Genomic DNA, 14,569 nt, shown 5'->3' with positions numbered 1-14,569 from the left:
ACCACGGGATCCGGGTTCTCACACCGTCCCCTTACGCAATGCCATCATCGCGCACCGCCCTCGCGCTCTGCGGCCTCCCTTCCGGCGGTGTGTGATTTGGGAGCCGCCCCCAGTGCCTGCAGCACGCGCCTGCGCACTCCTGCGCCCCGACCCGTCCCGCCGCCAGAGCCTCCGCGCGCATGCGCAGGATCTGCCCCACCCCATTGCCCTGGTACTGCGTGGCCCGCACGCGGGCGGCTTTGGGTGTCTCCGGGGGAGCTGTTTCCTCTTGGGTTTTCGGAAGGGTCTCAGTCCTGGCAGTATACTAGGCGCACTTGGTGGGCGGGGGAACTCTAAACAAAATTCCAATGCTTGGACTCTCCCCGTTCTAATTCTATTTACCAGGGCGGTCCCGGGCCTCTGCATTTTGCAGAGTTCCTGCGACCTTCTTCTGGGGTGAGGTCCTACCGCATCCCCCCAACCTTCCCGTCCCTAACAGCTCCCTCCTTCCCTTTTTTCCCCTGCATTTATTCAAAGTACGTTAATTGGATAACATTATGTGCTGGAAGCTGTTGGGAGTTTGCAGGGTGAACAGGCTTTTCTTCAAATCTGCCCTTCTCCCCCACTCACCTACAAACATTTTTCTCCCCATCTCTTCTTTCCCTCCGAATTGAAGGGAAAATAAATATAACGAGGTCCCTAAATACAAAATAATACGAATTTTGTTTTGTTTTTATCCTAAAGCTAGGTCTTCGATAAAGATTTAGAGATTTTCTGGTTCCATGCATAGTATCTGTATGCTTGTTGCATATAAAGGTGCTGCATTTGTTATTTTTAAAAATACACAATTTCGTTTTCTTCTTAGACACATAATACCTGTTCATTTAAAAAATTGTATAAAATGGGGGTAAGCCAAACAAAAATTGAAATTGATTATAATTTTACCATTCAGAGTTAACCACTATTAACATTTTGGTGTGCATCTTTCAAACCTTATGTGTCAGTGTGTTATGTGTCAGTTTTATTACCTGTGGATCCTGAGTCATCCAGGAAATGCTTTTCACAAAAACTAGGACATTATTAGTGAATAATAAATAATCATATAGCAACGATGGTGCAGAAGCAATGGTGGGTAAAACTGACACAGCGAATCAAGGCAGTGACACTAAGCAATAATCGTTATTCTTCACCTTTGTGCAGTGGAGGGAGGGGAGGGAATTTGGGCCAGCTTCACTTAAGAACATCCTTGATGACACTATAAGAATTATTAATTTAAATCTCGACCCTTGAGTACACATCTTTTTAATATTTTGTGTGACAAAATGGGAATTATGCATAAATCACTTTTACCACAGAATTCAATGGTTGTCTCTTGAGGAAAACATTTGTTCAGTGTTTGAGTTGCAGGCTAAACTGGCTGCTTTTTCAGTGGAACATAGTTCTTGAAAGAATGACTGACAGGTAAAACTATAATTATTCAGACTTGGGCACACTTGGGTTTGCTTCTCTGGAGCAGCTTCACTCTCAGGCTCACATCATCAGAGCACGCAGTCCACTGGAAGAGAGGGGATATCTCACAAAAGTCTCAGTAAATATTTTACTGCATTGTGTTACATCTTTATCACCAAATTCCTGTGTCTGGCAGATGGAATGTACTGATTGGCTTAGGCCAGACAGACCCTCTCCTGAATCTCCATCCAAACTACAATAGGAACAGTTGGGGGTGTATGCTTTCCCAGGACAAGGTTGTATCTTTCAAAGGCAACTTTCACTTTTGACATTTTACTTCTGTTTCAGGTTATTTTCAGGTGCAAGCACAGAATAGTGGTCAGAGAGCACGGATCCTGGAATGAGATGGCCGGGGTTTGAATCCTGTCTGCCATTTACTCCTGTGCGAACCTGTACAAGTTACTTAACCATCCACTCTTCTGTGAAATGGAACAAGTAATAATACTACCTCACAGAGTTGTGAAGATTAAATGTATTCATAAAGGTAAAACACTTAGAACAATTCTGGGCACATAGTACCCAATACTTGCAAGCAAAAGAAAACCCAATTTGGGGATTCCCTGGTGGCGCAGTGTTAAGAATCCAACCGCTAAGAATCCACGTGCCAACGCAGGGGACATGGGTTCGAACCCTCCTCCGGGAAGATCCCACATGCTGCAGAACAACTAAGCCCGTGCGCCACAACTACTAAGCCCGCGCGCCTACAGCCCGTGCTCTGTAACAAGAGAAGCCTGCGCACCGCAACAAAGAGTAGCCCCCCTAGCCGCAACTAGAGAAAGCCCACGCACAGCAACAAAGACCCAACGCAGCCAAAAAATAAATTAAAAAAAAAAAAGAAAACCCAATTTAACGAGCTTAAACAACAAAGGAAATGTATTGGATGATGTAATTTCAAAGTCATATAAGCAGCTTTCTGAGGTAAGGCAGGCTGTTGATCCTGGTTTCTCTACAACTGTCTAATTCAGATTTCTAGGACTCACATCTCTCCGTTCAGAAGAACAGAGCCTGCTTTCCAACCTCTAATCATTAAACAAAAGGCACAGGCTTCCCAACTGGATGAATTTAGGTCACATGACTTCCCCAGAACCATTCACAGTAGCCAAGAGAATGCCTTGTAGTGACTGGTTTGGAGGTGAAATCCTTCCACATTTTTGCATTTAGGGAGATAGGATTGTGCTGATTGGTTAGGTGGGAGTAGAATCAACCTCCTATGACTCTCATAGCTGCTACACAATGAGTGAGGCTGGCAAAAGTGCCTGCGAGAAGGGATGAAGATAATTGTTTGAATTTATCTATAGTAAAAAATAAGCCAATACAGCTTTTCTTAAAAATACCCTTTTCAGAATACAGAAAAGTTGCAAAAAGACAACAAAGTGGCCCATAATCCTGAGGTTCTGATAACCATCATTGATGCTTTTTTAAAAAGTACAAGAAAATACAAACATTTTATTCAGAAATGTATAAAATATAGCATAGATCATTACTATAACAATTGACAAAATTTGAACACAGGCTATAAATAAGTAATCGCATCAAAGTTCAGTTGTCTTGAATTTGATGATTGTGGTGTGGTTATATAATAGAATTCTTACAAGATATAAGCCGAAATATTTAGGGGTAAAGGGACATGATTTCTCAGACTTGCTCTCAAATGGTTCAAAAAGTAATATGTAAAAGCCGTGTGTATATATATTTACATAGAGAAAGAAATAGTAAATGTGGCAGATGTTAACATTTGGCAAATATGGATAAAGATTTGCAGCTCTACTGTATTTGAAATTATTAAAAATAAGACTGGAGAAACAGGCATAATAAATCTTTTGTTACCATATTTATGCCTTCTATGCAGTCTTTTGCATGACGCAAGTTAAACAACAACATCAACACCACCTAAAAAATGCAGCACATATCTGCCTTACCCCTCCCCTCCTTGATGGCCAGAAACCCCGGCCAAGTTCCTTCTGAGTCCTATCAGGGGAAAAATGCATAGCAATATATTTCTATATCAAGATTTTGAAAGAGAATTATTTTGGGAATCATTTGTGGTACTTGTTTAAGGCAAACATCCAGGGAAACTACCATCCACCATACAGGCATAAACCCACTGCTAAAAGCCAACGCTCCAGCCATGGCTGACTGGGAACTGGCCCTTCGCGCTGCATGCCGGGATCTGGAGTCTTTCTCCTCCGAATTGCAAGGCGCTCTGGGATAGCCCGGCCTCTCCCTTATCTCGCGATGCTATCCTCTCTTCTTCGGGGCCCTCTGACCCCCGCCCCAACGTGTTTTTCAAATCCACCAATGGGCGCATAGCGTAAGCTCGAACCAGCCAATCGGAATGCGGGGCCACCGGGAAATTTAAATCGCGCCGGCCGGCTGCTCGAGCCACACCGTCCTCTGGCTGACCGTGGTGGACGTCTTGAGCGCGGTCGATCCGCAGCCTGTGCGCCCCGCACCGCCTCCTGTGGAAGCTTGAGCCGGCTGTGTAGGTACGAACTGAGGCCGCAGCCCGGCCCGAGCGGCAACGGCTGGCCCGCAAGGCCGCGCTCGGATTGCAGGCGGCGGGAGGGGAGGCCCGGGGTAGGTGCCGGGCCTGGCTTTGGCCTCTCTGGTTAACGAGGCCTCGGGGGCGTAGTTCGTTGGCGAGACGGGCGTTGCACGATGCTTGGCTGTAGGTCTCGAGGCCCTCCGAACAGCCGCGATTGTCTTTGAGAGAGAATCAGAGTGAGGCCCGAGGAGGAAAGCCTCGGTAGGGGGCCCAGCGCCTCTGGCTCCTCCTCCGCCCGTTCCCGCTGCTGCTTCCCCGAAATGGGGTCGGGGCTGGGGGCGTGGGGCAGGGGAAGGGACTGGAGATGGAGGTGGCAGTTGCAAGTTCTGTCTCTTAACACGTAGGCCCAGGTTTGGTTGTGTCACAATTTCGTAAAAGAACAGAATGGAATTAAAGATAGCCACTTGTAAGGAAGACTTACTTTTGTGCTCTCTTGGAGAATGCTCTTAAGTAGCTGAGTTTGAGTGAAGCACAGCTGATAATCAGCCTAGTTTAGTGGATTCGCTCAGAATTTCTGGAAATGAAAATGTATGCGAGATGCTGAAGATGCAGAACTGCGTCGCAGGTGTTCAGGGTGGGTGGGCAGGAAATTTTATGAAAGACTCCACAATGTAATGATGAATCCGATTTTAAAAAAATTTTCAGACGTGGAGAATGTACCTGTTTGGGCCTTTTAAAGACAGTAGAGGCTCCAGAGGATCGGAATTTATGGCCCCTAAGACATAGATTTTAACTGTAACCTCATTTCCCCTACTTTGTCTTCAATTAACTATTTATAGATCCCATATAGAGTTTAGAGGCACACTGTCCGGTGTGGTAGTCCCCAAACGCATGTGGCTAGTCTGAATTGAGTTATGCTGTAAGCTTAAAGTCCCTGCAAGATCTCGAAGAAAAAAGAATGTAAAATATCTCAGTAATTTTTTGATGTAACGTGTTGAAATGAGAAAATATATGTTGGGTTAAATAAAATATGTTATTGAAGTTAATTTCATTTTGTTCCTTTTTGCTTTTTTAAAAATGTGGCTACTAGGAAACTTAAATTTATGCAGCCTGCATTATATTTCTGGTGGACAGTACTGCTCCAGGAAGTTATCAGCCCTTCAGAGGGGAGGGGCCGAAGATCATTTGGCCAAAGCTGTTTAATAGTGCTGAAAAAGGAAGTTCTTCCTCTCATATAGAAATGTAGACTCAATATGTGTTTGATAATTCCATTAATGCTCATCTTATTGCACAACAAAATGATAAAAGGGAATTTTTTTTCTCTCCCTCATCTTACAGCTTTCTCCCTTTGTCTCATAACCATGTCCACCAATGAGAATGCTAATTCACCAGCTGCCCGCCTTAACAGATTCAAGAACAAGGGGAAAGACAGTACAGTGAGTACCTTCTGTTGCTTTCCTATGATGTTTTTTAAACGGGAATATATTTGGAGAGGGGGTCAAAATTTTGAGCGAATTTGAAAAAGTACCCTCACTTGGCAACAAAAACTGATTGTAATAGGTGAGATAATATGTTGTCTTTTCTCAAGGAAATGAGGCGGCGCCGAATAGAAGTTAATGTGGAGCTCAGGAAAGCTAAGAAGGATGACCAGATGCTGAAAAGGAGAAATGTCAGCTCTTTTCCAGATGATGCTGCTTCTCCACTGCAGGAAAACCGCAACAACCAGGTAAGGATATTTTAGCTTATGAATTACGGTAAACCCAGAAAAATCAATATGGGGCTTTTCTTAGAAATTTAAATTAACATTCCTAGCTTTGTGGTTTTAACTATCAAATGTGAAGATCTGTTTCTGTGTGCTCCCCGGCAGTAATTCTGATGGGTTGTCTTTTTCCTGCCCACCCTTCGAAATCTACTGAAGCTGATCCTAAGGTTGTCTTTAGCTCTGATCTCCCTTCAAGTTTCCCTGCATTTTCAGTTGCCAGCTCATACCTTGACCTGGCCATTTAACTGTTAATTGAAAGTTAATCATGTCCAGAACCATCTTATTTCTACCTCTTTCTTTCTCTTTCTCTTTCCCTTCCTTCCTTCCTTCCTTCTCTATTTTTTATACTTGTCACCAGCTTTATTCAGGTCTTTTTCCTCAGTACTGAAATACTTTCAGTAGTCTCCTAATTTTCTCTTTCCCTTCATTCTGTGCCACATACTACTTACCTAAAAATTTTCCTAAAATTCTGCTTTAAACATCTTAGAAACTTTATGGTTTTAAATCCTTATTTTTTGAAGGTTTTTTGTAAATTAGACCCATCTTAGATTTTCAAATTTATGTATTTCATCTTTCAAAGATATTGGGCACTTTCCTACTTTTTTTCATGTTATGCTTTACTTTAGCGCTCCGTATTTTTTTTTTTTTTTTTTTTTTTTTTTTAGCGCTCCGTATTTTATCAGTTTTTTTTTTTTAATTGAATTCCACCTATGCGCTATTTCTCGAGTTTTATACTCAAATCCCATCTTCTCCTTATAGCACTCTTTGGTTAGCCTAACAGGAAAAATGCTCCCTTCTCAGAATTCCTGTAGCACCCCATTCTGCACCAAAAAAGGAGAGTAAATTCTGTATAACCCTATATACATATAACACCATATATATATATATATATATATATATATATATATATATATATAGTGTTATACATATAGCCATTTATTATATGGTTGTTTGCTTGTCACATTTTCCTTGTTAAGTTGTAAGCCTATAGGGAGAAAGGGACACTGTCTTTTTGAGCTAACTGTAGCATTGGTTCTCAAAGCAATGCTACAGTTAACTCAAACCTATGATCACAACCTATACATTTATATTTGTAACACTACTATGGAAATGAATAGATAACAAACTTAGATATGAAAAATCCCAGCATATCTAAATACAAGTGATTTAGACTAAGGTAGGAATAACCTTCACAGTGCTCTAATTCATTTTTTTAAAGTTGTTCACAGCTACTTTATCTAGTGACTAAATGCTGGGATACTCCATTACTTGAGACTTTGTTTAATCATGACACCAAGTTTGAGAATTGTTCTACATATTAAAAATGAATATTTCATTAACAGGCAAATTTTAATGTAGGGCTAAACTCTTAGTAACTGATTATAAACTTAGGGTTGGGATTTTATTGTTTGTATTTAATCCTTTTTTTTAAATAAATTTATTTTATTTTATTTACTTTATTTTTGGCTGCGTTGGGTCTTCGTTGCTACACATGGGCTTTTCTGTGGTTGCAGTGAACAGGGGCTACCCTTCATTAGCGGTGCTCGGACTTTTCACTGCAATGGCTTCTCTTGTTGTGGAGCACGGGCTCTAGGCGCGTGGACTTCAGTAGTTGTGGCACACAGGCTCAGTAGTTGTGGCTCACGGGCTCTAGAGCACAGGCTCAGTAGTTGTGGTACACAGGCTTAGTTGCTTCGCGGCATGTGGGATCTTCCCGAACCAGGGCTTGAACCCGTGTCCCCTGCATTGGCAGGTGGATTCTTAACTGCTACGCCACCAGGGAAGTCCTATATTTAATCTTGAAAATGATAATTTGCAAAATTAATTCCATTTTCTTGTAGGGCACTGTAAATTGGTCTGTTGATGACATTGTCAAAGGCATAAATAGCAACAATTTGGAAAGCCAGCTCCAAGCTACTCAAGCTGCTAGGTAAGCCTTGTCTGCTATAGCATGGGTAACCTAAGAAATCAGCCTTTTTACATTTTTTGGTGGGAAAGTGATGAGCAGGTGGTGTGGGTAAAGTAAAGTTTAAGCCAGGCCTAGGCCTATTTTCATTAGAATCTTCCCTTAGGAGGATGTAAAATTTTCTGTAATTGCCTAAATTCCATCTACCTCTAGTGATAATCACTGTTAACCTTTTGGTGTACTTTTTAACAAAATTACAAAGTTTTTGTCGGAGTGGCATTTCAAGTCTGTCAGGGAAAGGAGGAATTATTCAGGAAGTGGGATTAGCTATCCCTAATAGCTAATGGGAAGGAGGTGCTATCCCATTTATTTAGAATGGTCCATCCATTTAGGAAATAAATATATGTAGACTCTTATCTTCCACCATACACAAATATTTGTGATATCCATAATAGAAAGGATTAATAATTTCTGTAGCTTGACAGTGTGGGGAAAAGCAAATCCAGTTGACAAATGATCATGGAAAAGATGTTTAGCTTCATTAGTGGTCAGAGAAATGCAAATTAACAATGAGAGTGCAATGCTATCAGATTGTCAAAGTTTTTAAAAAGTGATAAGATCTAAAGTAGATTTCTGCAGAGATGCAGAGAGAAGGTTCTACATTATTGGTAATATCTCAGTTTTGGAAAAAAAGTAGTTTACGACGCAACTTATGGTAGCGCCATGCAGCCAGTCTGCTCAGCTCCTCTTAAATTCCAGAATGTCTCAGCATTTAGTGCTTTACTGTAAAAGGTTGTTTAAAGTTCTAAACTCTTGAGTTGCATTTTAAATTGTTTTTTTATATGAATGTGTTTTGATAATCACCTTCAATTTTTGTTTCTCTTTTTGCTTACCCTTAGGAAGCTGCTTTCCAGGGAAAAACAGCCCCCTATAGACAGCATAATCCGGGCTGGTTTGATTCCAAAATTTGTGTCCTTCTTGGGCAGAACTGATTGTAGTCCCATTCAGTTTGAATCTGCTTGGGCCCTCACTAACATTGCTTCCGGGACATCAGAACAGACAAAGGCTGTGGTAGATGGAGGTGCTATCCCAGCATTCATTTCTCTGTTGGCATCTCCCCACACTCACATCAGTGAACAAGCTGTATGGGCTCTAGGAAACATTGCAGGTACTTGGATTTAAGATTCTTTTGACTGAGTGTCTTCAGTCATACTGAGGTTAGTAGAAGTGCCTTGTCATAAGTAATAGTGACGTCTGTGTTGGGTTTTGAACTTACTTGCTTCCAGTGCATATAAGGGGTGGAAGTGGCATCTAATTTAAGGAATTTCTGAGAGTGTTTTCTTTGCTTCAAGACACTGGTGCACTCAGTCACTGAAATTGATGGTGCTAAACAAGCAGTTACGGTTAACTTTTGCCTTTTTTTTTTTTTTTAAAGGTGATGGCTCAGTTTTCCGAGACTTGGTTATCAAGTATGGTGCAGTTGACCCGCTGTTGGCACTTTTGGCGGTTCCTGATTTGTCATCTTTAGCGGTAAGTTACTTAACATACATCAAGTTATTCATTGATTCTAATTTTCCCACCTTCTCAAAAAACAGAGCACTTCATTGCATTTTTCTTTTCCCCTAGTGTGGTTACTTACGTAATCTTACCTGGACACTTTCAAATCTTTGTCGCAACAAGAATCCTGCACCCCCCTTAGATGCTGTTGAGCAAATTCTTCCTACTTTAGTTCGTCTCCTGCATCACGATGATCCAGAAGTTTTAGCTGATACCTGCTGGGCTATTTCCTACCTTACCGATGGTCCAAATGAACGGATTGAAATGGTTGTGAAAACTGGGGTTGTACCCCAACTTGTGAAGCTTTTAGGAGCTACTGAATTGCCAATTGTGGTAAGTTAACTTTCAGGTGAGAATATAAACTCTAAGGAGCATAATCAATTGGTACTAATATTGACATATTGTCTATTTTAGGCCATATAATGAGCTTCTTACTTGTCAAAACTTTTAGGGTATAGAGATTTTGAGCAGTGCTGGAAAAGATAAAGGATAACCGCCAGCGTCAACATTTTTTTCCTTTTCAGACTCCCGCGCTAAGAGCCATAGGGAATATTGTCACTGGGACAGATGAACAGACTCAGGTTGTAATAGATGCAGGAGCACTTGCCATCTTTCCCAGCCTGCTTACGAACTCCAAAACTAATATTCAGAAGGAAGCTACGTGGACAATGTCAAACATCACGGCTGGCCGCCAGGACCAGATACAGCAAGTTGTAAATCATGGATTAGTTCCATTCCTTGTTGGCGTTCTCTCTAAGGTAATGAAGTCTTAGGACTTAATAAGGGATTGTTAGTGTTTATGGACAGGCACTTGGTAGATTCTTAATGTACTAATGTAAAGTTGTACTTAACTGCTTTTGCTAAATAATAGTCATTTCTTTTACTTAAGCTTGGATAGAACCAGTTGGTAGTTTTAGTCACCGTTTTTCTAAAACAGTACTTTTGGAATCTTATTTTTATGACCATTCTGAAATAAACCTGTTTCCTTATGTTAATTAGGCCGACTTTAAGACACAAAAGGAAGCTGTATGGGCTGTGACCAACTACACAAGCGGCGGAACAGTTGAGCAGATTGTATACCTTGTTCATTGTGGCATAATAGAACCGTTGATGAACCTCCTAACTGCGAAAGACACTAAAATTATTCTGGTTATTCTGGATGCCATCTCAAATATCTTTCAGGTAAGTCTTAAGAAGGTGGCATGTGTTTGAATTTGGACTTGATAATTGGTTTGCTATGAAGGTGACTGGGGTGGGGGCAGCTGAGCTTACTCAGGGGGCCACAGAATCAGAGAGACATTTATGGGGGCCACACTCTTGATAAAAGGTGTGACAACGGATTGTAAGAGAGATAAAGGAGATGACAGGTGAATGATGTCACCTGAATTGAGGTCAGGTACATATGTGGACACTATTCATACCTATTTATTTTGTCAAGAGTTTTTAATTCCCCAGTTTCATACTGAATTTTGGTGAAATTAAATTTGAATGACCTAGTTAATTATATTTTTCTTCTGGTTCCGTTCCTAATTGATCCAAGCATGCTAGCACAGGGCACTTGTCATAGTGCTTGGTGGTAGGTAGGTCTTACTCAACAACTTTAAACTTCAGATTATGGAAATTTGTACATATCAAAGTTGAGTTTAGAATAATGATCCCTAGTGTATCCATCACCTAGCATAAATAATTGTCAACATTTGGCCTCTTTTTCTACTCACCTTACCTAAAATTTTATTTTTTTAAAATTAATTAATTTATTTTTGGCTGCATTGGGTCTTCGTTGCTGCGTGCGGGCTTTCTCTAGTTGCGGCGAGTGGGGGCTACTCTTCGTTGCGGTGCGCGCGGGCATCTCATTGCGGTGGCTTCTCGTTGTGGGGCACAGGCTCTAGGCACATGGGCTTCAGTAGTTGTGGCATGTGGGCTCAGTAGTTGTTGCTCACGGGCTCTAGAGCGTAGGCTCAGCAGTTGTGCACGGGCTTAGCTGCTGCACGGCATGTGGGATCTTCCCAGACCAGGGCTTAAACCCGTGTCCCCTGCGTTGGCAGGCGGATTCTTAACCGCTGCGCCACCAGGGAAGCCCTAAAATTTTATTTTGAAGCAAGTAAGTAATTTCATTTTTAAAAATTTATGTTTCTTCTAAAAGTTGAGAACTTTAAAACATATTTAGCCACAATGTCATTCTTACACCTAATAGGTTCTTGATATCATCAAATAATCTAGTCCAGGGAATTTGTTTTTACATACCGTAGGCCCTCTTTACTCTTGGACAATGGTTCTCTTCCTTGACTACATACATTTTGGGATTATCTGGGGTGCTTTTACACTAGTAGTTTCCAATTCCCATCACAGACCAATTGAACCTGGATATACCGTCATTTTTAAAGTTGCCGAGGTGATTTTGATGCACAGAAAAGATTGAGAACTATACTATGATCGTTGTGGCTGAAGGCTACAGAAGTAGTTGCTAAGAGCAAGTACAGGTCTGATTCCCTTGAATTTTTAAAAAATGTAAAATGTAGATAAAAATGGAGATAGTTTTATCTCATAGGATTATGGAAGGAACTGTTGTGTTTATTTCTGTCTGATATATATTGATAGTCAAACATAGACATTGTTTTCTTCATTAAAACAGAACATTCAAAGTTTAAGCTACTAAACTTGGAAATTTTTTTTTAGGCTGCTGAGAAACTAGGTGAAACTGAGAAACTTAGTATAATGATTGAAGAATGTGGAGGTTTGGACAAAATTGAAGCTCTACAAAACCATGAAAATGAGTCTGTGTACAAAGCTTCATTAAGCTTGATTGAGAAGTATTTCTCTGTGGAGGTGAGTAAGCTGGTAATGTTAATAAGCACTGGGAAAATACACACTTAGGATTAAGCCCGTAAGATTTTTTTTTCCTCATACTTCTTTAATGAGCCCTGATAAATACAGTAAAATATTAGTGTAAGTAGGAGATGACATACATATTTGCACCTTTAATGTTTGGCTTGATGATAATACCATCTTTGTAACTTGAGATATTAAAAAGTCACCAATTTACTTTCGAATGAAAAGCCTCACGAATCTTAGAATATCTTTTTTGTTGTTGTTGTTTAATTTATTTATTTGGTTGTGCTGGGTCTTAGTTGCGGCATGCTTGTGGGCTCCAGTTCCCTGACCAGGGATCGAACCTGGGCCCCCTGCACTGGGATCGCGGAGTCTTAACCACTGTGCTACCAGGGAAGTCCCATGAATCTTGGAATCTTGAGACTAAGTTTGTGTAGGAGTTGGAGAAGTAGGCCGACCCCACAGCCATTCTCTGGCCTAATCCGTTTTGCTCTTGCCTACTGCAAAGTGACAGGTTAAAAAAATCTCTATTTTTCTGTTAATTGTAGAAACTTTCTTTAAAAATTTTTTTCTTTTAGTATTATAATTTTTTATTGAAGTATTGTTGATTTACAATGTTGTGTTAATTATTGCTGTACAGCAAAGTGATTCAGTTATACATACATATATATTCTTTTTTGTATATATTATTTTCCACTATGGTTTATCATAGGATATTGACTATAGTTCTCTGTGCTGTACAGTAAGAACTTGTTTATCCATTCTATGTATAATAGCTTACATTTAACGCCAGCCTCTCACTCCATCCTTCCCCTATCCCCCTCCCTCTTGGCAACCGCCAGTCTGTTCTTGATGTCTGTGATTCTGTTTCACAGATAGGTTCATTTGTGTTGTAGTTTAGATTCCACATGTAAGTAATATACAGTATTTGTCTTTCTGACTTATTTCACTTAGTATGATAATCTCTAGTTGTATCCATGTTGTAGTAGCATTTCTTAACCCATTCAGAATCTTCCCCTCTCAGGCAAGTTCAGTATCCCTCCCTCTGCTATTTGAGATATTGAAGTGTGTTTCAGGATTAAAGGTGAAATACACAAATGAAGACTTTAAGAGTGAATACCTTATAGGCATTATGCTAAGTGAAATGAGTCAGACAGAGGAAGACAAATACCATAAGATCTCTCTTATATGTGGAATGTTAAAAAACACACACACAAGCTCATAGATATGGAGAACAGATTGGTGGTTGCCAGAGGTGGGAGAAATGTGTAAACTTTTTTTTGTTTTTGTTTTTAGCCTAAATAAATTGAGATAAAAGAAGAAAAAAGTAAATATAGACTTCTAGGCAGCTACCTCTTAGAAATGTGCCATATTTATGGGATTATATTGTTTGTTTTTAAATACTTCCAGGAAGAGGAAGATCAAAATGTTGTGCCAGAAACTACCTCTGAAGGGTATACATTCCAAGTTCAGGATGGCACTGCTGGGACCTTCAACTTTTAGATTGTACATCTGAGGCATAAAGTTGTTTGTTGTGTACTATGTTTGGTAGAAGTTTGTCTTACTGTTTCTCTACTAAGAACTCTTTACACGTGGTTTGTCATTGTAGCACTTTTTACAAAGAAACTATACTTGAACAGTTCCAAACTGTACATACTGTATGAAGCTTCTCCTCTCAATGGGTTTCTTATTTCTTTGTGGAATTTCATATCTTGCAGTGTCCTGTAAATAAAGATTAAATTCCACCCTTTTCTTTACTTCACCATGCCGATGTGTTACTTTCTAATTTAGAGCTCTTAAAGGCTGCAAATGAAGGGGAGCTGAATTGAACGGATGTGACTCTAACCAGGGGTGTAGTTTTGGTTGCAGACATCATTTAATGTAAGGTTTGTTTTGTCATCAAGGATACAAGATTGATAACTTCCTGCCCACTTCTGAATTCTGGCTTTGCTCCAGGCTGCTTCCCCTCTTGGTTGGTGAAAATGGCCATTGGCACTTCCAGTCTTCACATCCATTTCACACCAGTCAGAAAAATTTTTTTCACAAGTTTTCACCAAAGAACAAATAAAATTTCGCAGAAGCCCTGAGCCAATGTCTTCTCAAGGCTTACTGGCCAGGGAGATGGGATAAAAATCTTAAATTTAATCATAAATTTCTCCTGGAGCTACAAGTGGAATTCATTCCTCTGAAATTTCAAGGCTGAAAGTGGTTTCAAGGCTGCACCTTGGCATCAACAACTGGGAAAGTTTAATTGGTAAGGGGTGGGGTTGAAATAGTGTACTTAAGTTTTTAATTTAATCCCCAGGTGCTCCATCTGTGCAGCCTGGGTTGTGAAAGCCACTACTTGAAAGAGTTGCTATGCTGTTAGCAGAAAAGGAAGGGGTTGGGAGGTGGAGTGTTAGCTACAGTATGCGAGAAGTCTCAGGAAAATGCATCTTTAAAGTACAACTGTTAGTTTCTGCCTTTTTTTTTTTTAATTTATTTTTGGCTGCTTTTTTGACTGGTGGAAAAGTGATGAGCAAAGCCTCCACTGCCTTTTTCC

General features: G+C 40.4%; 1 protein-coding gene across 1 annotated transcript; it reads left to right on the top strand.

The window, feature by feature from the left end:
• The first annotated feature begins 3,819 nt into the window (after nucleotides 1-3,819).
• On the top strand, nucleotides 3,820-13,784 carry KPNA2 (karyopherin subunit alpha 2). Its single transcript, XM_019944515.3, has 11 exons — nucleotides 3,820-3,974; nucleotides 5,312-5,409; nucleotides 5,562-5,699; nucleotides 7,577-7,665; nucleotides 8,541-8,809; nucleotides 9,077-9,171; nucleotides 9,268-9,531; nucleotides 9,723-9,956; nucleotides 10,198-10,380; nucleotides 11,875-12,024; nucleotides 13,438-13,784. Exons 2-11 carry the CDS (start codon nucleotides 5,335-5,337, stop codon nucleotides 13,528-13,530), a joined length of 1,590 nt encoding a protein of 529 aa, XP_019800074.1. The 5' UTR covers nucleotides 3,820-3,974; nucleotides 5,312-5,334; the 3' UTR covers nucleotides 13,531-13,784.
• The last annotated feature ends 785 nt before the right edge of the window (nucleotides 13,785-14,569 follow it).

The sequence above is a fragment of the Tursiops truncatus genome, chromosome 20 (assembly GCF_011762595.2).
Source record: "Tursiops truncatus isolate mTurTru1 chromosome 20, mTurTru1.mat.Y, whole genome shotgun sequence".
Classification (NCBI taxonomy): domain Eukaryota; kingdom Metazoa; phylum Chordata; class Mammalia; order Artiodactyla; family Delphinidae; genus Tursiops; species Tursiops truncatus.
The sequence above is the reverse complement of the archived record's forward strand: the minus strand, read 5'-3'. Positions and strand labels throughout refer to the sequence as shown.

Excerpts from the sequence above, each read along its gene's own strand:
- KPNA2 (XM_019944515.3), top strand. The coding sequence starts at position 5,335 with ATGTCCACCAATGAGAATGCTAATTCACCAGCTGCCCGCCTTAACAGA. Across the intron at positions 7,666-8,540 it reads CAAGCTACTCAAGCTGCTAG|GAAGCTGCTTTCCAGGGAAA; the intron begins GTAAGCCTTGTC and ends GCTTACCCTTAG. Across the intron at positions 8,810-9,076 it reads GGCTCTAGGAAACATTGCAG|GTGATGGCTCAGTTTTCCGA; the intron begins GTACTTGGATTT and ends TTTTTTTTAAAG.